At 47.4% G+C, this 24,315-nt stretch overlaps 1 protein-coding gene across 2 annotated transcripts in view; it reads left to right on the top strand.

Moving 5' to 3' along the window:
- LOXHD1 (lipoxygenase homology PLAT domains 1) overlaps positions 1-24,315 on the top strand; it is a 152,397-nt gene that overhangs the window by 53,621 nt on the left and 74,461 nt on the right. For both annotated transcript variants that reach the window (XM_074355238.1, XM_074355237.1), the window contains exons 9-17: positions 2,497-2,632; positions 3,163-3,323; positions 4,338-4,424; positions 4,843-4,978; positions 9,462-9,616; positions 11,082-11,242; positions 17,009-17,085; positions 18,959-19,155; positions 21,514-21,706. In XM_074355238.1, coding sequence (XP_074211339.1) covers positions 2,497-2,632; positions 3,163-3,323; positions 4,338-4,424; positions 4,843-4,978; positions 9,462-9,616; positions 11,082-11,242; positions 17,009-17,085; positions 18,959-19,155; positions 21,514-21,706 — 1,303 coding nt within the window. The remainder of the gene's footprint in view (positions 1-2,496; positions 2,633-3,162; positions 3,324-4,337; positions 4,425-4,842; positions 4,979-9,461; positions 9,617-11,081; positions 11,243-17,008; positions 17,086-18,958; positions 19,156-21,513; positions 21,707-24,315) is intronic.

The following is a 24,315-nucleotide window of genomic DNA, read 5'->3' as shown; positions in this document are numbered from 1 at the left end:
CTGATGGTCAGGAATGGGGGCTGTTCTGTACATGCAACCAGCAGCCAAACACAGGGTAGCTTATCCAGAGGGACTCGGTTGCGGGTTATAGACTATCTTGATTCCTGGTGTGGTGTTCCACTCGAGCTTATAAATCTCTCAGTCGACAAATATTTTTAAATATATGTTTGTATTGTGAAAAAATAAAATAAAAGATAAAATAAAATATCAGGACCAGGATAAAAATATGTATGTATGTGGAATACTTATGCTTTAAACAACGCACATAATAAAAGGAAAATACAGAGAAGGATAAAAAGCAAACATCAATTTTGTCTATCACTCAACTTAAGAAACAGAACATTTCCAAGGCTTTTGAAACTCCTCTGTGTCCTTCCACAATCATGCATGGATTATAATCTCATTACGTCCTTCCCAAAGACCATACACTGTTACGAATTTTGTCCACGTGTATATTGTTTGTAACTAGCCATTTTCTCTCAACGTTATGCTCTGGAGATGGTCCGAATTGGTAACAGAAGCTGTGGATGTTCCATTTTCCATCCACGCCATTGCCTGCATCAGTTACACCTTACTTGTCCATTCTGTCGCTGGACATTTGGGGGATGTTTCTTTCTTTCTTTCTTTCTTTTTTTTTTTTTTTTTTTTTTTTGCTGTTATAAACAATGCTGCCATGAAATTCCTGTATATGCATCTTTGTATAAAGGTGCAGGCGCTTCTCAGAATGGAAGTTCCAGCTCATGGGGTAAGGTAATCTTCAGCCTTGCAGAATAATTATACTTCTGGAGTTTTCCAGTCTGTTTTCCAGAGTAGTTGCACCATTTTATTCCCCTGTCAGCCTGTGTGTGAGAGACATTCTGTTCCGTACATCCTTGTCAGCACCAGATATTGCCTGAATTTTAAATCATCACCAATTGTAAAGTGATCTTACTGTGGTTTTAATTTTTATTTTCATGATTGCTAGTGAAGTTGAGCATCTCTTGGCTGTTTTAATGGCCATTCATGTTTCCTTTTTGTAAAATGCCTGTTCATGTCTTTTGTTGATTTTTCTATTGACTAATCTATTGCTGGATTTATTTTTAGGGGTCCTTACTGAATCTGGATATTAATCCTTTGTTGATAGGATGTGTTCAAATATCTTCTCATAGCTTGTTGACAATATTCTTTGAGGGAGAGAAGATTTAATTTGAAAGCAATCTGTCTGATCTTTTCCTTTATGGTTAATGTGTTTTGTATCACTGAAAGAAATTTTACTTCCCTTAAAGCTATATGGACATTTTCCTATATCCTCTTCCAAAATTTATAAAGTTTGGTTTTCCCATTTATATATTTACATCTTAAATTACCAGAAAATTGATTTCTGTATGAGGTGGGGATTCAGTTTTATTTTTTCTGTGTAGATATCCAAATGTCCCAGCAGCATTTATTGAAGGGCTTTTAAAACTTGAGTCAAGTTGAGAATCACCTGGAATTTCTTTTCAAAAATAGATTCCTAGGCTCCAGCCCAAACGTACTGAGTCAGAATTTCCGGGTAATCTGGATATTTACAAATGCTTTAGATAATTCTTATCATTAAGGAAGCCTGGGAAGCACCGATTTACTAAATAGTAATTCTTTCCCCACTGTTCTGAAAAGGCCAATGTCATACATCAAATTCCCAAAATGTATAATTTGCCTCTGAGCTTTCTAGTCGGTTCCATTTACTGATTTATTAACGTACTAATGCGTAACTCACTGTCTTCATTTTGTACCTTTTTTTTACTGAGTCTTGCTATCTGCTAGGGCAAAGTTGTCCACTTTAATCTTCTCCCTCAGGGATAGGTTACCCTATTCATGCCCCTTTAACGTCTATAGAAATTTCTTGCCAAGTTTACGTTTTAGATACTCTAATGGGTATGTAGTGGAGTTTAATTATGGGTGTAATCTACAAGCCTCTGATGAGCAATTTTTATGTTGAACAACTTTTATAATGTGCTTATTGGCCCTTCGTATATCTTCTTTTGTGAGGTATCTTTTGCTTATTTAAAATTTTTGTCTTCTATTATTGAATTATAAGAGTTCTTTATATATGCTTGATACTAGTTCTATGTCAGATACATCTAAATTATAGATATTAATGAACTTTTCTGTGATTGACCTTTTTCCTATAAGACAAATATAAGGGATAAATTTAGTATTCTAGTTAATTTGGTTCGATCTGAGATTTTACGATGTGCATGAAGAAATATGGTGTTTAAAGAGGGTGTGTGTGTACAGAAAAATGCTTGAGATTTGGGCTAGTAGATTGGAGCATGGATGATACCTACTTGGGAAGATTTCTTAAAGGAGGTATTTCTTGATCTCAGATTTAAAGAGACAGGCAGTGGGAAGAAAAGTGCCATTCCTTGAGGGTGCTAAGGCAGACGACCCTAAAGGTGGGGCTGAGGACGCTGTTGAACGTTGCAAGGATGTCCCAGCCATGGGACCTGCTGCAGGAGACACGATCTGCTCCCGCAGGTGGTGATTCTGTGCCCCTTCACTGGCATCCAGCAGACCTTCCCTTGCAGCAACTGGCTGGATGAGAAGAAGGTGGATGGGCTGATCGAGAGGCAGCTGTATGAGATGGTGTCTCTCAGGAAGAAGCGGCTAAAAAGTAGGTTGAGGGGCCCAGAGCCAGCCGAGGCCAGGATGTCAAACCCATGGGCATTCCTGCTTCTCAGTTCTGCTGTGGAAGGGAAGGGAAGGGGTCCCCAGGAAGCTCATTTCTCTGAAGTACAGGTCACACAGAATTACACACTTGGCACCAAGGCTGATACTCCAACGGCCCTAAATTGGATTAGCTGCTGTGATGGGCTGGGTGTTAAACTGAACGGCTGAACACAGTGCACTCATGATATACTGGACATAGGGTGGGTGGAGTCAACTCTTTCTCCTATTTAAAACATACTAATAGACCCTCACCTTTATTAAAAGGAATGTTAAGACATCCTCTTCCAAATAGCAAGGAATCCTAGGATTCCCAAATTTGGTACTTGTTATAATGGGGTTCTGAGGATGGGACACACTTGTGTATAACCTGCATTTCAGTCCTGATCATCTTTGATTTGCTTTTCTTTCTCACTGGTAGCATGAAAAACTCTTTACTTTTTGAAGTTAATGGTGCAACTTGACCTGTCTCTGCAGAATTCCCGTGGTCCCTGTGGGTCTGGACAACCGACTTGAAGAAAGCTGGTACCAACTCTCCTATCTTCATCCAGATTTATGGGCAGAAGGGGCGGACAGATGAGATTCTCCTGAATCCCAACAACAAGTGGTTCAAGCCCGGCATAATTGAGAAATTTAGGGTAGGAGGGAAGTGTGATGATGGGAGGGGAGGAGGAAGGGGTGTAAGAAGCATTTATCATGGGATTCTGGTTTTCTAAGCCAAGTTTGGATCAAGGCTGAAGACAAAAAGGTGAAACAGAGACCCCAGGCCCTGGCAGGGAGTGCCACGTTTAATCTACAGGCAATTTATCAATGGGGTGCGGTTTAGATCTGGCCCTTTGCTTGAATCAAACAGTCCAGAACCGAGCCCAGGGAGAGCAGCAAGTATGGGATGGTTTTGGACCTCCGGGAGCCCGGTGCCTTGGGGAATCATTGTGGAACAGAGAACCTGAGCACAGTCAGTGCCAAACTGGCCAATCTGGACTGAATTAGAGACTGGCGAGCAAATTTAACAGAAAGTATATACTTTAGCACATTTTAAAAGAAATTCAGCTTTAAATTTTCAGTATGTATGTAAGTAGAGCAGGCTTGTTTTGCCAACAGAAGTTCTGCTCTGACCTTTAGGTAAGAATAATTTGTGATTTGCAGCTCTCTTCTCAGAGCACCCTGTCGGCCTGTCTATTACACATCCTCAGTTCATTGCTTTTTATGTATTTGTCTTCCCGGCTAGACTTTGAACCCCTAGGGAAAGGGCACGACTGCTGTATTGATCTTTTTGTCTGTTTCAGTGCCCGGCGGAGTCCTGGGGCCGTGGGCCTGTGCCAATTTGCAGGGCTGCCATATGGATTTTGTAACGGAAAGTTTATGGCTTGGAAGATTTTCTTTAGTCTGGATCCTACTGTGGGTCAGTTATTTTTGGTCAGCTTTGCCAGCCCAGACTGAACCCTAGCTCTTCATGGCTGTCTCGCCCTCATGTGCCACTGGTTACAAGGGGCAATCGAAGACAGGGCATATGAGGGTGGTTGGAAGCAAACCCACCCTTGATGCTGAAGAAGCAGCCCAAAGTGGGTGCCCTCCTGGCAAGGGGTCAGCTCTGAGGATAAACACGTTTCACTTGGTTCTGTCCACTCAAGCCTTGTTATTTCTCACCATAGATTGAGCTCCCAGATCTCGGCAGGTTTTATAAGATTCGGGCATGGCATGACAAAAGGAGTCCTGGTTCTGGATGGCATTTAGAAAGGGTGAGATGTACCGTCTTGAGGCTGGGAGGTGGTTGGGAGAGGAACTAGAATGGTCCTTTTCTAATGTAAAGTTTGCCTTTATCTGTTGGGAGTATGAGTGGGGAAGGGTTACGGTGAGACCTGAATTTGGACACAGGACACAGGGGCTTCATGCTGGGGCAGGACTTCCCGAGTAGACTAAGAAGATGCTCAGGTTGTCAGGAAACTTGAATGGTGCCCCAGTCACCTGGCTGCTGGGCAAGTGTGAGTTTCCGGGGGACCAGAGGCATAAATATTAATCTGGCACCCCACCTTCCATAAGAGTCATCTCTAGGGGATGGCCTTGGCCTCCTTGAGATGAACTAGTGAATCAGTGACCCCAGGGCATGGATGTGTATCTCTGGTGCACCCACCTGCTCACCCCGGGACTTCATTCCAGATGACCCTGATGAACACGCTGACCAAGGACAAGTATAACTTCAATTGCAATCGCTGGCTGGATGCCAATGAGGACGACAACGAGATCGTTAGGGAAATGACTGCTGAGGGTCCGACAGTACGGAGGATAATGGGCAGTGAGTACTGACTGGCTCTCCATCCTGGGGGAGGCGGTGGAACTCCTACTTAATGTGCCGATGGGGGTCTGGCCCATGAGCTGACTCAGTCCCTGCCTCTGACCCGGGCTCCTGCCCTCTCAGGCCCCTCATGACCTTGATGACCCACAGCACCCTTGAACTTGAACCCCATCCAGCTCCTTCCTCTCCTCACTTCTCCTAGTCTGTCAAGGACTTGTGGATGTGTGGAGGATGGATTTTAGGGACAAACCTTTAATAAATCGTCCAGGGGAGAGAAAAAGTGGTCCTGAAATTGGGCAGGGACCGGGTGGACTACAGAGGAGAAGATAAATTCAAGAAATATTGTGAAGGTGGAAGTGGCAGGACTTGAATGAATGCTGTGGAGCCACAGTGGTGAGAGAAACGTCCTGCTGAGGAAGTTGGGAGAAACTTTGCTCAGACATTGGTGCTAGGTCTTCTATGGGCAGGGACTTGATAGATAAAGAGCGATCACAGTGAGGGTGGGATGGGGAGGCAGAGCATTTCTATAGATCACACATAAAAACATGCTTGTAACATTTAAAACTGTATGAGATGTGGGGCCATCACAGCTGTTTTTTGTTTGGTTTTGTCTTCGGTGATACTATTAATGAACATTGCAATGAAAGACAAGAATCTCTAGTGACTAGTATTGGATTGAAGTGACATAGGCTGGGACCTGGGACCCTTTACCAGAGTGCGTGTACTGACAGCAACAGAACACAAAGAAATTGCATGTGACTGAAGACAGCTGCATGCATGTGCAGTCAGGGCAGTTAGGAACAATAAGATACAAAAGATCAAAACCAACCGCCATTTCTGAGACACTGGGAGCAAAAGCAGGGTCCTGTGTGTGATCCCTGCCCACAGCACCACAAAAGGGGTGGTCAGAACACCTAAGCCTCCCCTCTGCCCAACCCACTCATCCTCCCCTACCCTCACCTAATTTAAGGAACCAGCTTGCCCTCTTTGGAGAGCGAGCAAGGGCACCTGTTACTTGCTTTCACTTCCTTTTGCTGCAATAAACCCTTGCCTGAATTTCTCATCTCTGGCCTCTTATCAATTTCTATTGATTAAAGAGTCCGAGGACTCAGGTCAGTAACAGAGGGGCTGCCTGTCCTGGCTATAACGGCAGTTTAATGTCTTCTGGGGGCCCTTGGCAGTACTTTGGAACCCATACCGACTTGAGTTTCTCTTTCCCAACTGTTCTTTCTGGTCCAATAAATTTCTCTTGCTCTTGGAACATGCTCCTGTCCTTACTCACCTCTACAGGACCTCAGATCTCCTTTTCTGGTCTGGGTGCTTCTTTGTAACAGCAAATAGAGCTGGTGGCAATGTCTCACTTCACCACTTGGTACCAGGGTATTGTGAATAATGTGTAGGGCTTCCTGGAAATCCTGCAAGTGGAGAGTCTTGGACTCATGTAAAATGAGTAAATACAATTTAAAATCAATTCTCCAAGATCGAACTGTATACTCCTAACTTACCTAAAAAATAAGGGCGAGTCAAGCAAGCAATTAACACCATACCTGAGAGCCAAGAAGCTTCTGGGAGTGATTGCACTGATCAACGCAGATCAGGAGACAGGGACAAAATACTTACTGGCCCACAATTTATTTCACCTTGCCTTTCCCTTAGGACCTATGTGAGATGGTAAAACCAACGAGGTCAGCATTCTCCACTGGTACCCAGTGGAAGTGATGGGCGGGATCCCACTGATAAGCAGGCAAGAGCCCCCTGGACTCAAGGGCTGAAAATCATAGCTACTTGCTAATCAGGCTGAGCTGTAATTTTAAGATTAAAGTACAAGAATCTCTTATTAGAGGAAAAAAAACTCTTATACTTACCCGTCTGTTTAAAGTCTTTCACTGCTGATGGCCAACAATATAATTATCTCTAATGGTCCACAGTCTTCTTGCCAGGAAGGAGCTTGGAATCTCAATGGCAGGTGGGCTGGGAGGGACCCCTGATAACTTCCAGCCAAACGGACCTTCAAGCTCCTGAACACAAGGGGCTGGAATCCCCAGGCATAGGGATTTCCGAATTCCCTCATCAGCTTGCTTCTGGGAATGGCCTGACAGTTGCAGCCGAAAAAGCAAAACTGAACTTCATCAGAATTCAGAATGACACGAGGTTGGTGTTCTCTCTTCCCTTCTGTGCACCCACGTTTCAGTACTCACTCCAATTCATGCTATTTGTTCCTCTGACTGTTAACACAGTCCATCACTGGGAGCTTAACACAAAAGCATCAGCTTCAGTGCTGCACAGGCTAGAAGTTTAAAACATTTAGCTTTTGAGTGTTAACAGAGTTGATTGGAGAAGGTAGCAATGGTTGAATTTTGGGCACTGTCCCTTTGAAGAGGCCGTGTTGGGGGCAGGAGGCCTTCCCCCCTTCTTGGCTTCAGTGGCTGCCTCTGTCGGCTCCACTCAGGCAAGTCTGTGTATGAGCAGTCATCCTTGACCTTTTCTTCTAACAAGTGGTTTTGCTACAGACACCATCTTCATGAACCCGTGTATTTAATGATTAAACTTAATTTTCAGATATCTTTATATCTCCAAATAAAAATGAGCATATTACTGAAAATATAATTTGTGCATTGAATTAAACTTACTGGTGATTTGTCTCATTCCTCATGTACTTTATCTTCATTTTAGATGGACCACCGATGAGTAGTGTCCATTTAAAAAAATAGCTTTCTTCTGGTATAATGCATGTCCCATACAATTCATCTATTTAAAGTGTCGAATTTAGTGATTTAGTATATTGATGGAATCATGCATCTATGACCATTATCAAATGCCAGAATATTTCATTGCCCCCCAAAGAAACCCCATATCCTCTAACAGTCACATCCATTCCCCTACCTTACTCCTCATCTCTGTCTTTATCTATCTGTTTAAAACAATGATCTGGTTTTTTGTCGCTATAGAGTTGCCTCTTCTGGACATTTCATGTAAGTGGAATCATATAATACATGACTTTTTCTGTCTGTTTCTTTCACTTAGCACAGTGCTTTTAAGGTCCATTTACCTTGTAGCATATATCAGTATTTCATTTCTTTTAACTGCTGAATAATATTTCATTGTATGGTTTTACCACATTCACCTGTTGATGAACATCTGGGTTGTTTCCCCTTTTTGGCTCTTATGAATAATGTGGCTATGAACATTCATGTATAAGTTTACATGTGGACATATGTTTTCAACTCTCTTGGATATAAACCTATGAGTTGAATTGCTGGTTATATGATAATTCTGTTTAACTTTATGAGAAACCGCCATCATATTTTTCAAAACAACTGCACCATTTTGCATCTCCATCAGCAGTGTATGAGAGTTGCAATTTCTCTGCATCCTTGTCAACACTTGTAGTTCTTATGATTCTTTTTCATTGTTGTTTGGCTATTCTGGGTCCCTTGAAATTTCTTATGTGTTTTAGAGATAGCTTGTCCGTTTCTACAAAGAAGTCAGCCAGGATTCTGATAGAGATTGCATTTCATCTGTAGATCAGTTTGGGGAGTATTGCCATGTTAACAATGTTAAGTCTTCCAATCCACGAACATGAAGTGCTTTTCCATTTATCTAAATCATCTTTAATTTGTTTTGCAGTTTTTTAGTTTTCAGAGCTTAGTTTTTTTCACTTTTTAAAAAAAATTATTGAGGTATAATAGACTTACAATGTTATATTTAGTTTCAAGTGTACAAGATGATGATTTGATATTTGTATATATTGCAAAACGGTCACCACAATAAGGCTAGTTAACATCCGTCACCATACAGAGTTACATAATTTTCTTCTTGTGGTAAGAACTTTTAAGATCTACACCCTTAGCAGTTTTAAAATATGCAGTGCCCGTATTTTTAGCCATGGTTGCCATGCTGTGCATTACATCCCCATGACTTAATAATTGATTTCTACTTGTTTTCATAAATTTATTCATAAGTATTTTCTTCTTTGTGATGCTGTTTTGAATGGAAATGTCTTCTCAATTTTATTTTCAGATTGTTTATTGCAAGAATAGAAATACAGTTGATTTTGCTATATTGATCTTTCTTAAAAATTAATTATTTTTATCAAGAGATATCATTAAGAAAGTAAAAAGTTAAGCCATACAGTGGGAGAATATATTTGCTATCCCTTTATCCAGCAAAAGACTTGTATCTAGGGTACACAAAGAACAAAAATCAATCAGAGAAAGGCACAACCTCAGTATTAAAAGGTGCAAAAATCTTGAACAGGTGCTTCACAAAAAATGATTGGGAACCTCTTGTCTGTCTGGGACAAGGGATATTCAGATGAGATGAACCTTGAGTGGTGTGGGACCGCTGGGGAAAGGAGCAAGGTCAGCCCAGATGAGAGCTGGCGGGAGAGGAGGAGGCAGTGCTTTGAAGAGGGGGCAGCAGGGCCAGGGCTGCTGAGAGTGGGGGGCTGTCAGCCAGTGATGTCCCTCTTTCTGCCCGCCAGTGGCAAGGTACCGCGTGATTGTGTGCACGGGGGAGCTCGAAGGTGCGGGAACCGATGCCAACGTCTACCTCTGCCTTTTTGGTGACGTGGGGGACACGGGGGAGCGACTACTTTACAACTGCAGGAATAACACCGACCTATTTGAGAAGGGCAACGTAAGTTGCAGCAGTGCGCCCCCCTGGCCCCACTCCCCACCCCTTACTCCCATTCCCTTGTCTTCCCTGCTCCAGGTAGAAATGACCACTGGTACTGGGACCTCAGCCATCAGAGAGGCGGGCTCTGGGTGAGGCAACAGGAAACTGACATGCATGACACTCACCAGGCTCCTAGGACTATCCAGCCGGGAGCTGGAGAGCCACCCTAGTGAGGTCACGGTCCCCTCCCCACCTCAGGCTTTGAGAAGAGAGCAGAGCAGGAGGACCCTTGGGGGTTAGGAGCAGCACCTTTCTTCCCTCGGGGTGAGCAGGCGGGGAAGGAGACTAAGCACCTTACATGTGGACTGGAGGACGCAGGTTTGCAGAGAGCTGGGACACTGAAGGCCAGCTTGGGAACGTTGCCTTCTCCATTAGGCTTGACCACTGGAAGGAACTTGCTTGTTTCCTTTTTAAAAGAGAAACGAGAAAAGACACTAAACATGGAAGTGAGAGAACTGGGTTCTGCTCCTGGCCTCATTCCAAATGTTCTGGGGGTTCCCTTTGGTTTCCCCAACCATCAAATGGGTTTACTGGGGAGGCTGAGTGTGGCCAGCCCGATCAGGGCCGATCCCTCCATGCCCTGAGCCTCAGTTTCCTTGTGTCTAAAATGGGGGAAAGGATGCCTACCTGTGGCTGGCTGTTGTGAGAATTAGAGATGGCCCGTAGCACACAGTAGGCGCTCAGTAAAGAATCATAGTTGCATGATGAACGGCCCAAGGTTGCTCGCTGGGGAAGGGGATTTGCAGAATGCTGGCTTATAAGCCTCGGTCCTCTCCTTCCTCCGCCACCCCTTCCTTGGGGAGGGAAGGGTAAGCCCTGGAATGAGAGTGGAGGTCTCTCTCCACCCTTTCTTACCCTTTTCTTTCCACATCTTCTGACTCCTTCATTCACCAAGCCCACCCTTGTGTTCCTGTCCCTGGAGGGCCCCAGGTTTGCTCACGTAGATTCTGCTGCTTCACTGGTGTGCAAAACTGTAAAATTAACAAGATCACTGGTTCCCCCTAGTCAGTTCTAATCATTCCCCTTCTCAAAAGGAGGTCAGCATCCTGCTGTAGCAAGGAGCTCAAGGAGATTAACCAAGGAGTTAATTCAAGATAAATGGTTAGTGATTGATGACAGCTTAATGTGTTGATCCTCCCCAGGGGATCTGCCTTTTAAAGGGAGATCCTAGGGAATGGCCATAGTTTAACCAAATAATAACAGATATCAAATGTTGGGAACTTGACATTGAATGATAGTCCGTGGGAGAAATTGGGAGAGGGGGTAAACTGTCCTTTATAGGGAGCCCCTGGCCCACCTGGGAAAGACCAATAGCCCAACCCATCAGCTACAGCTTTTATGATTTCTGGGTCTGTGTCTTTCCTTGGCGTTTGGGTCCCAGGGGAGCCACCATCCAACTGGCCTTTGCTGTCTTATCCCCCTGAAGGCCGACGAGTTCACCATCGAGTCCGTCACCATGCGGAAGGTGAGGCGGGTGAGAATCAGACACGATGGCAAAGGCAGCGGCAGCGGCTGGTTCCTGGTGCGTGTGCTGGTGAGAGAAGAGGGGCAGCCGGAGAGCGACAACGTGGAGTTCCCATGTCACAGGTACACGAGCCCTGCCTGCTTTTACCTTCTCCAGCTGAGGTTCTGGGCCTTAGTTTTGGGAAGTCTCAGCCCTCCTCCAGGACCAGGGAGCAAAACGGTAGCTTAAGGATGTAGTCGATGCAAGAATGAAGTGGCCCTGCTGGTGGCATTTAGACCTGGGTCACACATCCCCGCCCTGCCATATACGCACACACAGGTGATGCACCACCAGCACCGGGTGTCCCAGTGTGGTGCTACCACAGCTATTCAGTACCAAAATGTTGATTTTTTTTAATGATAAAATATGACAACTCATATTCAGAATTTAACTGAGAGCTACTTCAGAGGGTTAGTTACATGCTGAATTAAATTTTTGAATTAAAGCTGCTTTTTTTTTTCCATTTGGATGGCTTTCCACCACATCTTCTTCCTTTTAATATCTTACTTTGTTTTCATTTCCTTTCCCCAGCTTACTCATAAGGTAAAATTTCTTTTCTCTTTTTCCCTAAGCATTTGGATTTCTTTCACAGCCAGTTTGGGCTCTACCAAATGTTCCTGACAGTGACGTTTTTAGAATGAGAGGCAACACCAGCATTTTTTTGTGCCATCCAGTTGGCCATTCCCATTCACCTGCAGCCATGAATGGGAGGTGCACACTTAACTTGGGGCTTTGCACCAGCTGGATTCTGCCAATCCCAGGTCCAGGCTGAGCCCTGCCCCCGTGGACGAGGTGCAAGCTCACTTCATTCAAGCTGGACCAGACTTCTTGCCCAAAGACAGCCCTCCTCGGAGTGGATGGGGCAGACTGCCCAACAGCCCGGCAGGGAATGAATTGCTCTTTCTCTAATCAGCCACACAAACACCCTTGTGCACACTTGTGTGTGGATGCATTTACTGCTGCTAATTTGCTTACCACCCCTCCCATCCAAGTAAGTGCAGTTTCCCAGCCATGGAGGGCCACTGGGGCGATCGCATGGGATGATGATTGTGAAATGATTTTGACCATGACCAAGGCATCTACAGTCTCCAAAGTATAGCCACTGTTAGTACTAACAGGATTACATCGAAAAGATAAGTGATGATTCGGGTGGTTCCAAATGAGTGGTACTAACAGACAGACAGAGGCTCAGAGCAAGGGTTGGGGAGCCATGGAAGGCTTCCAGAAAGAGGTGGAACAGGACCTGAGCCGGGAAGAAAGACCAGAGAGTGGAGGGACGATGAAGAGAAGAGAGGATGCGTCATCCAGGCTGGAGAAGTGGCGTGAGGCATGGGACTGAGGAGGTGGCTCACAGAGGCTGGCGAGGGGTGCCTGGCACATGGGGGAGGAGCAGGGTGAAGGGTGGGGTGGGAGAGTCCTGGTCTGTCCTCAAGTCCACACGGACCTGTTTGCTCCCTGCTGGACCCAGAGGCTGCCTGGCTGGGATGCTGGATGGAACAGCCTGCCTGGTTTTATTCCCACACACTCAAAAGATATTTCTGAAGCATTTACTATACACGTGCTCCCTGTCCTGGGACATTTGGGGTCTAGAGGAGAACTAAACAAGGGGCAAGTGAATACACTAAGAAAGTGACAGGCACCCACTGTGAGGAGTGGGATGCGGGGAACGCGCAGTGGTGGCAGAGGCTGCTGGATGCTGCCACACTGAGATGGGTGGGTTTGATGGGGAGAGGGTGGGTGAGGTCTGTCTTCACAGAGGATGCTCAGGCTGACTTTTTGTACAAGGAAGAGGGGAGTGCCAGGGGAAAGAGCTTGAGGGTTCTAGAACTCCACTGAGACCAAAGCAGGTGGACAAAGGAGAGAGCTACCAGGTGGGGTCAGAGGTGGACAGAGGCCTGCATCAGGAGGGCTGGGGGGGGCTCCAGCGTTGGGGGGTGCTTCCATTTCAGAAAGTTCACTCTAGCTCTGGGCGGAGGACAGGCGGTAAGGGGTCCAGAGGGGAAACAGAGCAGTCAGGGTGTTGTGGGTCCATGACGGTACGTATGAGCTTGCTGCGGCCGCTGGGACAGCATACCGCAAACCGAGTGGCTGAAACAGCAGAATTTGGCCTCACGGTTCTGGAGGCCAGAAATCTAAACTCCAGGGGTTGGCAGGGCTGTGCTCCCCCCACGGAGCTCTGAACAGGGTCTGCTCCAAGCCTCTCAGCCTGCGGTGACCACAGGCGTTCCTGGGCTTGGAGATGGCCGTCTTCTCCCTGGGTCTTCACATGGCCTTCCCTCTGCAGGTGTCTGTCTGTGTCCAGATCTCTCCCCTTGTTATAAGGATACAAGCCATTTTGGTACAAGCCACCCGATTATCTCTATGAGGATTGTTTCCGAATAAAGTCACATTCTGCAGTGCTAGGGTTAAGGCTTCAACAGATTTTTGAGAGGGGGACACAGTTCAACCTGTAACTGGGCAGCCTGGCCCTAGGTGGTGGCAATGAACGGGAGGGGAAGGGCTACACCACTGGTGGATCCTGGAGGTAGAGTTCATAGGACTTGCCACTAAGAGGGAGGAGAATGGGAGGCCCCAGGGCTCTGCCTTGTGTAGGTGGGTGGAGGTCTTGCTCTCCACTGAAGTGGGAAGCCTCGGGAGGAAGGACTGGGGGCGGGGTGGGCATGGGCTGGACTCTGCAGGTCGAGTTGGTGTAGGTTAATTTTGAGATGATTGTGCATCCAGTAGGCCAAGCCAGGCCTTGAGAAATACATTCAGGAAACAAGAGCATAGAGGTGGAATGACACACGAACTTATTTACAAAACAGAAACAGACTCACAGACATAGAAAACAAACATGGTTACTGTGGGGGAAGGGAGTGGGAAGGGATAAATTGGGAGTTCAAGATTTACTTGGTACTAACTAATATATATATATATATATATATATATATATATATATATATATATAAAATAAACAACAGGTTCATACTGTACAGCACAGGGAACTATATTCAGTATCTTGTAGTAACTTATGGTGAAAAAGAATATGAAAATGAATATATGTATGTTCATGTATGACTGAAGCACTGTGCTGTACACCAGAAGTTCACACAATACTGTAAACTGACTATACTTCAATTAAAAAATATATATGCAAAGAAAAGTCAGGAAAATAGAGGAGATCCTTTAGGGGGAGTGTGGATGAAGAAAATGAGGACCAAGCCCGGGACAGGTCAGGAAGAGGAGGGGCAGCCCGAAAAGGGGATGAGGAAGAAGTTGGAGTGTCCACACTGCCTGCACCGCCCCGAACACGGTGCAGGAACCAGGAATCCGGCCGCGCACCTGCTGTGTGACTTTGAGCAAATCTCTTCACTTCACTGGTCTTCCGTGCCTTCCCAACCAGCAAATGTCTTACGGTGATTGTGAGGGAGTAATCGGACTGCACTGTGAATGGAGCAAAGTCTGCTAAAGATCCAGGAGATGCCAACGCCACTGATTGTAGGGCTGACTGGGAGCTGAAGCCCCTGACACACCCCAGAGCCCTCCCTGCCCCCAAACACTTAAGAGGTCACAGAGTTTCTAGAAAATGGATTCTTCTGCCTTGCTGAGTTGTGTGGTGAGTGCACAAAGCAGACGTATTAATCAGAACTTCTCTGCCAGGATCAGGGAGTGGTGAGCATCTTGGCTGTGGTAGGTGTGTGTCTACCTGCGTATGTATGCGTGTACGTGCGTGTTCCGTGTGTGCACACACATGCATACTTGCACATTCTTGTGACCCAGGGGAAGAGCAATAAAATCACCAGCAGACTAGCTCAGCCATTTGGCAACATGTCCCTCTGAAACTGGGCCGACGTGTTTGAAGCTGCAGGAAAATGGCTATATTTGGAAATATCTATTAATACCTTGCAAGTATTTGGGTGGCAACTAAAATGACAAGTCATGCTTTCCTTTTTCCGCTGGGGAGGGCCTGGAGATGGAGAAGTGCTGGGGAGAAAGAAGAGAGCGCAGATGGGGTTTTGCAGTGGCCAAGGGGGCCACCGATTTTCCGTCCTCCTCACCCCAGTGAATGCGTGGCCAGGGCTGCCTCACAGCCTTCTCCTCCGCAGTCTTCATGTCTGTGGGACGTGCCTCAGTGACCCCAGCACGACAATCAGAGGTTGATTTGAGGGGCTCTAGCCAGCACTCCCTCACTCCCAGGTCTCTCTCCCAGCCCCTGTCATCAAAGCCAAGAATTCTGCAATTGTATCTTCATGTCTTAGAATCCCAAGCCTTTTTCGGTGTTCTCAGTTCACAGCACCAGAGCTCACGGGAAGTGTAACAACTTAGTTGTCGGCTAACATTTTTTTAAATTGAAATATAGTTGATTTACAATATTGTATTAGTTTCAGGTGCACAGTGAAGTGATTCAGTTATATATATATGTATATATATATATATTTCAGATTCTTTTCCATCATAGGTTACTACAAGATACTGAATACAGTTCTCTGTGTTGTACAGTAGATCCTTGTCGCTAATCTGTTCTATGTGTAGTAGTGAGTGTTAGCTAACAGCTGGCTGACAGCAAGGTCCTGTGGGCATGTAAGGTCATGTGCTTGGGGAGGGAAGGGGAGAATGCAGGGATTGGGGGAGAGCGCAGAGTTGCCTGCATTGACCCTGGGGAGGGGGCAGGATACTGGAAGAGGGGATTGTGGTGTAGGGAGGCCTGAGCTCCAGGTGGGGAAGGCTTCGGTGGGGCGATGCCTTGGCTTCTTTGATAGGTTCTGTGGCCGCGGAATTGCCTCCCTCTCGGGAGTGTAAAAGGAGTGGGCTGCAAAGACAGTCACCAACACAGGCAAATGGGGAGATGCTCTGGTCAAGAGGCAAGTATCTTGGTTTCCCTGTGGCCCTGGAGAACACTGAGGGGCCGTCTTCTGCTGCCATCACCCCATATCACAGACCATCTCGAGGGCTGGGACCTGGACAACTCATGCTGGCACGGTTGTCTGATTTCTTCACCCGAGTCTCTGTGCTCAGCGGGAACTGTGCTTTTCAGGCACACTGGTCCGCTGTCTTTCCCCCTTGTGGATGACCAGCAGAGGGCAGGGGCCATTGTCTACCCCGATGTCCCGATGAGTCGCAGCCGTCAAATCCCAGCCCTGCAGGGTCCAGGCCCAGCTTCTCTTTGCTGGCAAACCTCATTCATCCTTGAGGACTCAGAGGAGAGCCCCTTCCCCAGGAGTCTTTCTCATTTCTCTAAATTTCTATTGACCTTACTTTGGCGCAGCATCCATCCTTGTCTTGGTCTCCGGTGCCTCAGCGAGCCTGCCTTGTCTTCTTGACTAGACCATAGGTTCTCTAAGGGCTGGGCTGCGTCTTATTGATCAGAGTGTCTCTCTGCCTTCTCCCCATCCCTGAGCCCTCAGCACACTGCCGTGCACACGGTAGACTTCCGGAAAAAGAGGTGGGGTTTTTTGATGATAATGATGACATAGGTGTTCATGGCTTTTAGAACAAACTTTTTCCATGATTGCTGAAGTCCCACATCAAGTGACCCTGCCCCTGCTCCAGCCTCATCTGCCAGCACTCCAGCATTCACTCGCTCCATTCCATCCACACTGGCCTTCCGTCCCTGTGTGCTGTTCCCTCTGAACGTGCCTCCCCCTCTCCTGGTTAACTCCTTGTCATTCTAGTCTCAGCCAAAAATCACTTCCACAGGGGAGCTCTCCCTCTCCAGTCTGGGTTGGGGTCTCTTATTCTGAGCTCTGGTGGCACCATTTTCCTTTGCTGAATTCAAAGCTCTGGCCTCCTGGTGATGCTGTATGACTTGAGTGATGGCTGGTTGATGGGCTGCCCTACTTGAAGAGCTAACACCCCTCGTCTGCCCCCAGGTGGCTGGACAAGGATAAGGATGACGGGCAGCTGGTCCGAGAGTTGCTGCCCAGTGACAGCAACGCGACATTGAAGAGTAAGTCGTCCTGAGAAACAGGAGGGGGGGTTGTGCCCTGGGCAGGACGGACGCCCTCCCTCGGCTACTGGGAAGCCAGCCCTTGGAGAAAGCACACGTCCTTCACTGCACTCCATGGAGGCAGCACTGGGGAGGGTGCGGAGGAAGAGGTTCTGAGGGAGGATCTGGCAATCTCTGTCTGTCTGATCTGCGCACACGGTCTCTTTATGGCCACGTGTGTGCAAGGGGCCCCGAATGCACCTGAACCTCTGTCAGTGAGCGTAGCAAGAGCAGTAACACCGGCCAGCGTTGCCCAGCGCTGGGGGCACCCATCATTCAGGGCCCTGTGAGGATAAAACCCTCACCAAAGGGGCTATGCAGTAACTTACAGTCTTCCTTACTGTTGATATTTCTTCCAGTGCCTTGATCATGAAAGTCAGACAAATACCGAAAACACTAGCACCTCATATTTATCACTCATTATCTCATGCAAGCCCGGCAGTCCCCCCCAGAAGGGAGGCAGAGCCCATCTGTCAGATGGGGACACCGAGCTGGCACAGCTAAATAGCTTCCTAAGGTCAGAGTGCAAACTGCAGAGTTGGAACTAGAGAATCCAGTCTCTGGATGCAGAATTACAGAATTTACGAGCTGCGACAGTCCTGAGGAGATGAACCAATGCCTTCACTGGACAAGTGACTCATGCCTGTAGCAAGGGGACCCTGTAGTCCAGCCAGGTCTGCAGCTGCTGATGGAGCCGGGACCAGCGCCCAGGGAGCTCTGTCTTCTTGCATGGCTCTTCCCGCTCCAGCCAGCCCTGCTTCCCCACGTGAACGGGGCCCTTCAGGCTCCCTGCTCCCCAAGTCAGAGCCTTAGAAAGGATTTAGATGGAAAGTGGTGTAAGGAAGAGGTCGTTTTCTCAGTTTCTGCTGCATCTTTACAGCAAGAAGGACAAAAGCCACTTCCTCAGTGCCCTCCATTGTCCCTGGAGTAGCTGATCTGGACCAGACCCACAGCTCTGGCCTCTCCCAGGGCCAGGCCAGTCTGCAGGGCTGCCTCCAAGGAAGGTGCTTTTCTCTGAGTCTTTCTTGCTGGCAGGAAGGCCCCAAGACAGCCGTGACTGGCTGGGCAAGCCTTGGAATTGGCATCACTTGCTTCTCAGTGCTTCCCTCCTCATTCCCAAGACCCATGCCCTGGAACAAACCCATAGGACTCAGGGTCATGGCTTAGGGTATCCCAGGACTTGCCTTTACCAGGTATTTTTATCCTCCCTGTGGACAGATGACACAGACTTTTCTGGGTAATATGATGGAATAACACCTGAATGGCTTTTGGGTTAAGAAATGGGGCCTTTGGGTGCACATTAGGATTTCGCTCGTGGCTGGCTGTTTCTTAAGTGTTTCCATCTTGTGCCAAATACATCATCTTCTGAGGCTCAGATTCCTCACCTGTTAAACCGAGGTCAGAACACTCAGCACTAACACCGTGCACATAACACGCTAAACACCGTTCTGCAAGGGTTGATGGTCCCTTTGCCTCAGTTTCTTTGTTCATCGGACAAGAAATTGCAAGAGGTGTTTGTTTTAAATCTTAGTATTTGTGTCATGCCTTCCTTTCCCCAGCACATCTGTACCCTGTGGGGCAGGTCAAGCAGGGATTAGAATTTTGATTTTGCAGGTGAGTGGACTCCACAGAGATGGCAGGACCACCCCCCTCCAGTCACAGGGCTACTTAAAGAGAGCACGAGCCTGGGCTCCTGACCCCCAGCCTAGTGTCCCTGCCTACTGTCCCCGCCTACTGTCCCCGCCCTGGCTGCCCATGTCCTCCTGCCCCACACCCCCTCCCACTCCCTGCGCTAACCCCCTGCCCTTCCTGCCTCCCCCCTCTGGTTGTTCAGACTTCCGCTATCACATCAGCTTGAAGACGGGGGACGTCCCTGGGGCCAGCACAGATTCCAGAGTCTACATCAAGCTCTATGGGGACAAATCTGACACCATCAAGCAAGTTCTCCTTGTCTCTGACAACAACCTGAAGGACTATTTTGAACGTGGCCGGGTGGACGAGTTCACCCTGGAGACCCTGAATATTGGAACCGTAAGTGTCCTTCCTGGGACCATGTGACATAATCTCACCCGTTCCCTGGTGTGTATTTGCACATGGGTTCACACACACACATACACACACACACACGTACACATTGGTGAACCTATTTTGCAGGGAAAAAAATGCCTACTTCGGGGTTAGTGAGGTACGCTGTTTCCCAGTGATGACCTAGAGCAGCAAAAGACATGTGAACAGTGGTCAAGCTTCTAGTCTCTCTTTGGGCTAGAATGCATATTCTTAGTGGCTGAAGTCCCAACATTTCCTTTACCTCCGTGGCCAGGACCAATGTGCTTGGTTCCTGTACACTGGTGTGCAGGGAAGGAAAAGAGAAGGAAGAAATATAAAGAGGGGCTGAAGACACTTCCCAATTCCAAACCGAAGTGTGTCTCAGAGTGACGCCTGGGAAGTCTGTTTCAGTGTGCGTGTCCAGGCCACACCCGAGACACTCGGCCTCAGAGGGTGGGGCCCCAGGGTCTCCCTCCATCACGTCTGGGTCCTTCACCTGGAGAAGCCTGGGTCTGACTGCCTTCACTCAGCTGTTGGAAACTTTTCTAGAAATATCTGGGCTGGGCTGTGTGTTACCACCTGACCCTCTCAGGGAGACTGAGACGTTGACCACTCCCCTTTCCTGACCCCTCCCCTCCCCTCTTGGTGAGCCTCACCTTATTTCAGGTGCCCCCTCAAAATACGCTCCAGGGAACAATCCCACGTCAGTTATTTATACCTTGAAGGTAATGAGCTTAGATCAAGATTTTCCTCGATCAAAATGTATTTGCATTTTAAGCTGAATTAAGAATTGTAGAGTGAAAGGCTGTTGCCTTTGCTGAGGATTTCTGGCAGCAGCCGGCAAATAAATGAGCCGCCTGAGGGGAGGGGGAGGGTGCATGGGCCCTTCTTGTGTTTCTGAAACCCCCTCAACAAACAGTGTGGCCAAGAGGTTGGGAGTGTGGGCTCCGGCTGCTGGCGGCCTGAGCCTGACACCCAGTGTTTCCACTTACCTGCCGTGTGTAGATTACTCAATCTCTGCCTCATTTGTATCGAAAGGGATCCTAGTGGGATTGTCATTAGCATTAACTACGTTAGTAACACGCACGTGCACGCACTAAGTGTCCAGTAGAACACTCGCTGTCATTGACTGAACAGCTGCTCCGCGTAGGGTGCTAGGTGTCGTGGAACTGACACAGAGTCCCTGCCATTAAGGAACTTTCGTCATGTCAGGTAGAAACACCTGTGCCTGTCTTCACTTGGTCACAGTCCCAGGGCCACAGAAAGACAACAGAGCTCTCCCATATCCCTTGGCACGCGCCCAAAAAGCTCTCGGGCTGTGTTTGTAAACATAGCTGGTTTCCTTCCGGCAACTCCAAGGATTAGGTACATGCACTCAGCTGTGACAGTGTGTCCATTACCAGCTGCCAAGGGCACTTAGCACATGTAAGAGCGAGAGCAGGGCTCACACGGACAACTTTCTAAATCTGGCCTTTGGGCGCCAGACTCACAGCTAGCATTCCCCCTCCAAACCATCAGAGAGAGTATCTGAGGGGCTGGAAGGGATCTTAAAGGCCACCTGATACTTCCATCTGGTGTTAGATCTGCCTTGCATGCAGCCTTTCAAAAAAAAAAAATCAAAGTAATTTGAACATTGAGAGCTAGGTACATTTAAGGATGGTAACACAATCACCTATGCACTCATCTATGTTGCCCGTGGGCAACGATGCTAAACTGTAAACTAGCGAAGCAACTGGAGTGTTACTGGGGGAAAATGCACCTTAGTTCTAAGAGAGGAGGAATTGGACCCAGAAGGCCAGAACCCTAGGAGGCTGTCTGCATATTCTGTCTCCTGTAGGATGGGGATGTCAAGGAAGAAATGCAGAAATACGTAGGATAGTCCATTGTTTAAAACAAAGCAAAGCCAAATCATGAACGCAGCTCTCAGAGGCGGATGGTTGACACTTGAATGTTTGCCTGTACAGCCCCACTTCTGATGCAGCACACCACCTAACACGCAGAGCGTACTGGAGCTTTTAAAGCTCATGTCACCACACCTGTTCCCTCACTTGCTTCTCCCAACTCTCCCAGGAGATGAGTTGGATTAAAAAGAAGGCAACAGAGCCTCCAGGCAGGAGGAGTACCCTCCTCCCCCTGTTGGCTGATGGTAGACAGGACTGGGACCCAGTCTTCTCCTGGTGAGTGTGCCTGTCCTGAGGAACGAACGAGGAACAGAAGACTGTGTTGAGGAGAGGGAGAACGGTTGGTGCTGCTGTCTGGGGAGTAGGGATGGAGGGATGGAGGGATGGAGGGATGGAGGTTTGAACCTACCGACTCCTTGCTCACCGGCGTCCCACCTTCCAGATCAACCGGCTGGTGATTGGGCATGACAACACGGGCTTGCACGCCAGCTGGTTCCTGGGCAGCGTCCAGATCCGCGTGCCCCGCCAAGGCAAGCAGTACACCTTCCCTGCCAACCGCTGGCTGGACAAGGACCAGGCAGACGGGCACCTGGAGGTGGAGCTGTACCCCAGTGAGGTTGTGGAGATCCAGAAACGTATGGAGGCCGAGGTGGCCGGGGTGGGATGGTCAACAATGCTCCTGGTGGGGTGGGTTGGTGGGGAAGGAGGAGGGGCTGTGGGCAACTTGGATCCTGTCTCAAAGGGGAAGCTTCCAGCTGCCCCTGGTACATGGCTCTGGAAGGGAGAGGGGGCTCATTTTACAGACGAGGAAACTGAGGACTCAATGGATGAAACATTGTTTTCTGGGATCAAGGCAGCAAATGACTTTATTAAAAAATAAACCTTCTCAGCCCTGTGTACAGAGGAGTTTGGGAAAAAGTCTTCCCCCAGGGCAGACTGGCTGAGGAGATAAGCTGTTTGTTCATTCTCTTATTCGATAAGTGTTTGTTGAATATTCTTCTGTGCCAGCACTGCCCTAGGCTTTGCAGAGGCAACCATGAGCAAAACAGACCAAATCTTTGTCCTCATGGACTTTACATCCCACCAGGGGAGGCAAACAATGAATACATAATATAATGCCAAGTAAGAGCTATGAGGAGAATGAAGTGGGATGGGGGTTAGCAATGGCATGGGGGTCAGGGACTTTCTTGGACAGGGTGGTGACATCTCTGAGTGGAGGTGAAGATCAAGGCGATCTGGCCACCATTGCACAGGATGTGAGCGTCATAGATTAGGAAGGGGTCAGGAAACAAGAGGTTATTTAGAGGGTTAGAAAGACGGTGGGACCAAAACCTGGCACACTGTCCCTTCCCTCCCCTTTGCATTTCTACATCTACCCCGAAAGCAGCCATCTGAGGCTCACGTGCGCAGGAAACTTGCTGAGAAAGGACCCCAGTACAAACCCACCTTTTCCTCTTCCAGAGCTCCCTGTGTCTTTTCATTGCGTGCATTTTCTCTCCCCAACTAACCTGTAAATTCCTTGAGGGCTGTGTCACATTCACACACTTGGCAATGGTACCTGCCATTGTGAAGAATCAACTCTTTCCCGCTCTTTATAAGTTAAAACTCGGTCTCCATCAGAGTGATACAGGAACTAGTTAACAAGATAAAGATAAAAAAGAAGCAGTTCCTCAGCTACCTCCTGTCTCACAGAGGTAACAACTTTTTAATGACTTTCCCTTTTCCTCTGAAATGGATCTCCATATTTTCAATAATATATTTATCAATTTCTTGATTTTTCCATCATAGACATTAATAGTGACTTCCTATTATGCAAGAGGAGGATTTAGCTTTTCTCACACACACACACGTGCACACAGATGTTTCCCCTCCTTCCAGCCTTCAGCAATCAATATTTGATTTGTACAGTATTATAACGACTTAAATATCATTCACTCCTGAGACAGCTACTTATAATAATTATATTTCATCTTTATACAACTTTTTGGTTTTTTTCTGGAGTTGATAATAGCCTCATTGATTCATCGGTGTAGTTTTCTATATACCCATCTGTATTTCTAAATACCCATTCGTATCCCCATCTCTATCTTAGTCTGCTAGGGCTACCATAACAAAATACCACAGAGTAGGTGGCTTAAGTAACAAAAATTTGTTTTCTCCCAGCTCTGGAGGCTGGGAGTCCAAGGTGGAGGTGTCAGCAGGCTGGGTTTCTCCTGTGACCTCTCTCCTTGGCTTGGAGATGGCCACCTTCTCACCGTCTCTCACAAGGTCTTTGCTGTGTGCCTGTGCACGTCTGTGTCCCAATCTCTTCTTATAGGGACACCAGTCATATTGGATTGGGACCCACCTTGATAGCCTCATTTTAACTTAATCATCTCTGTAAGGATCCTGTCTTCAAATAGTCACATTCTGAGATACCCAGGCTTAGGGATCCAACATATGAATCCAACCATTAGGGTGGGATGCAGTTCTTTCATAACCCCATCTTATCTCCCTTTCTCCAGTAGAACTAAACTTCTTTCCATATGTTCAAAACCCAACAGGAGTTCTGCTGGTTTCCTCTCCACCTCCTTCTCCCCCAGTCCCTGCCTCAAGGGAAAGTCTGGCCTGCTCTGTAGGCTGCCATGAACCTGTCCTTTTGAGACCTCCTTTGGACCCTCTTTTTGGAAATTCCATTCTCCCCTCTTCTGGGTTGGATCTCCTGTTACCTGGATTTCATATCTTGCTCTTCTTTGCTTTGCCCCCTCATTTTGGTAGAACACATTCTTCACTGGTAGTTTCCTGGGAAAAGGTGCATGGAAGAGGAGTGTAGAGACCCTGAATGTCTTTGATGTCTTTAGTCTACTGTCACCATTGATCCATGATTTGGCTTGTTAGAGAATTCGAGTTAGAACCTCTTTTCCCTTAGAGCTTAGAAGGAATGATTCCACCATCTTCCAGCTCCTAAGGTTGCAGTTAAGAAGCCTGAGACCATTCTGCTGTCCAACCCTTTAGGGGTTTTCTCTCTAAAAGCCTGGAGGATCCTGCTTTTATCCCTGGCTTTCTGAAATTTCGTGATATCCTCACTGCCTTTTGTGATTTTAGTCTCATCCATTGTTCTGGGAACTCACAGGCTCCTTCAATCTAGAAGCATTGTTTTTAGTTCTGGGACTTTTTTTTTTTTTGTATTATTTCTTTGACAATTTCCAACTCTCTATCTCCACTGTTTTCTTTAGAACTGAGCTCTTAGATGTCCGACTTCCTC

The sequence above is a fragment of the Camelus bactrianus genome, chromosome 30, assembly GCF_048773025.1.
Source record: "Camelus bactrianus isolate YW-2024 breed Bactrian camel chromosome 30, ASM4877302v1, whole genome shotgun sequence".
In the NCBI taxonomy this organism is placed as follows: domain Eukaryota; kingdom Metazoa; phylum Chordata; class Mammalia; order Artiodactyla; family Camelidae; genus Camelus; species Camelus bactrianus.
This window is presented reverse-complemented; position numbering and strand designations above follow the sequence as displayed.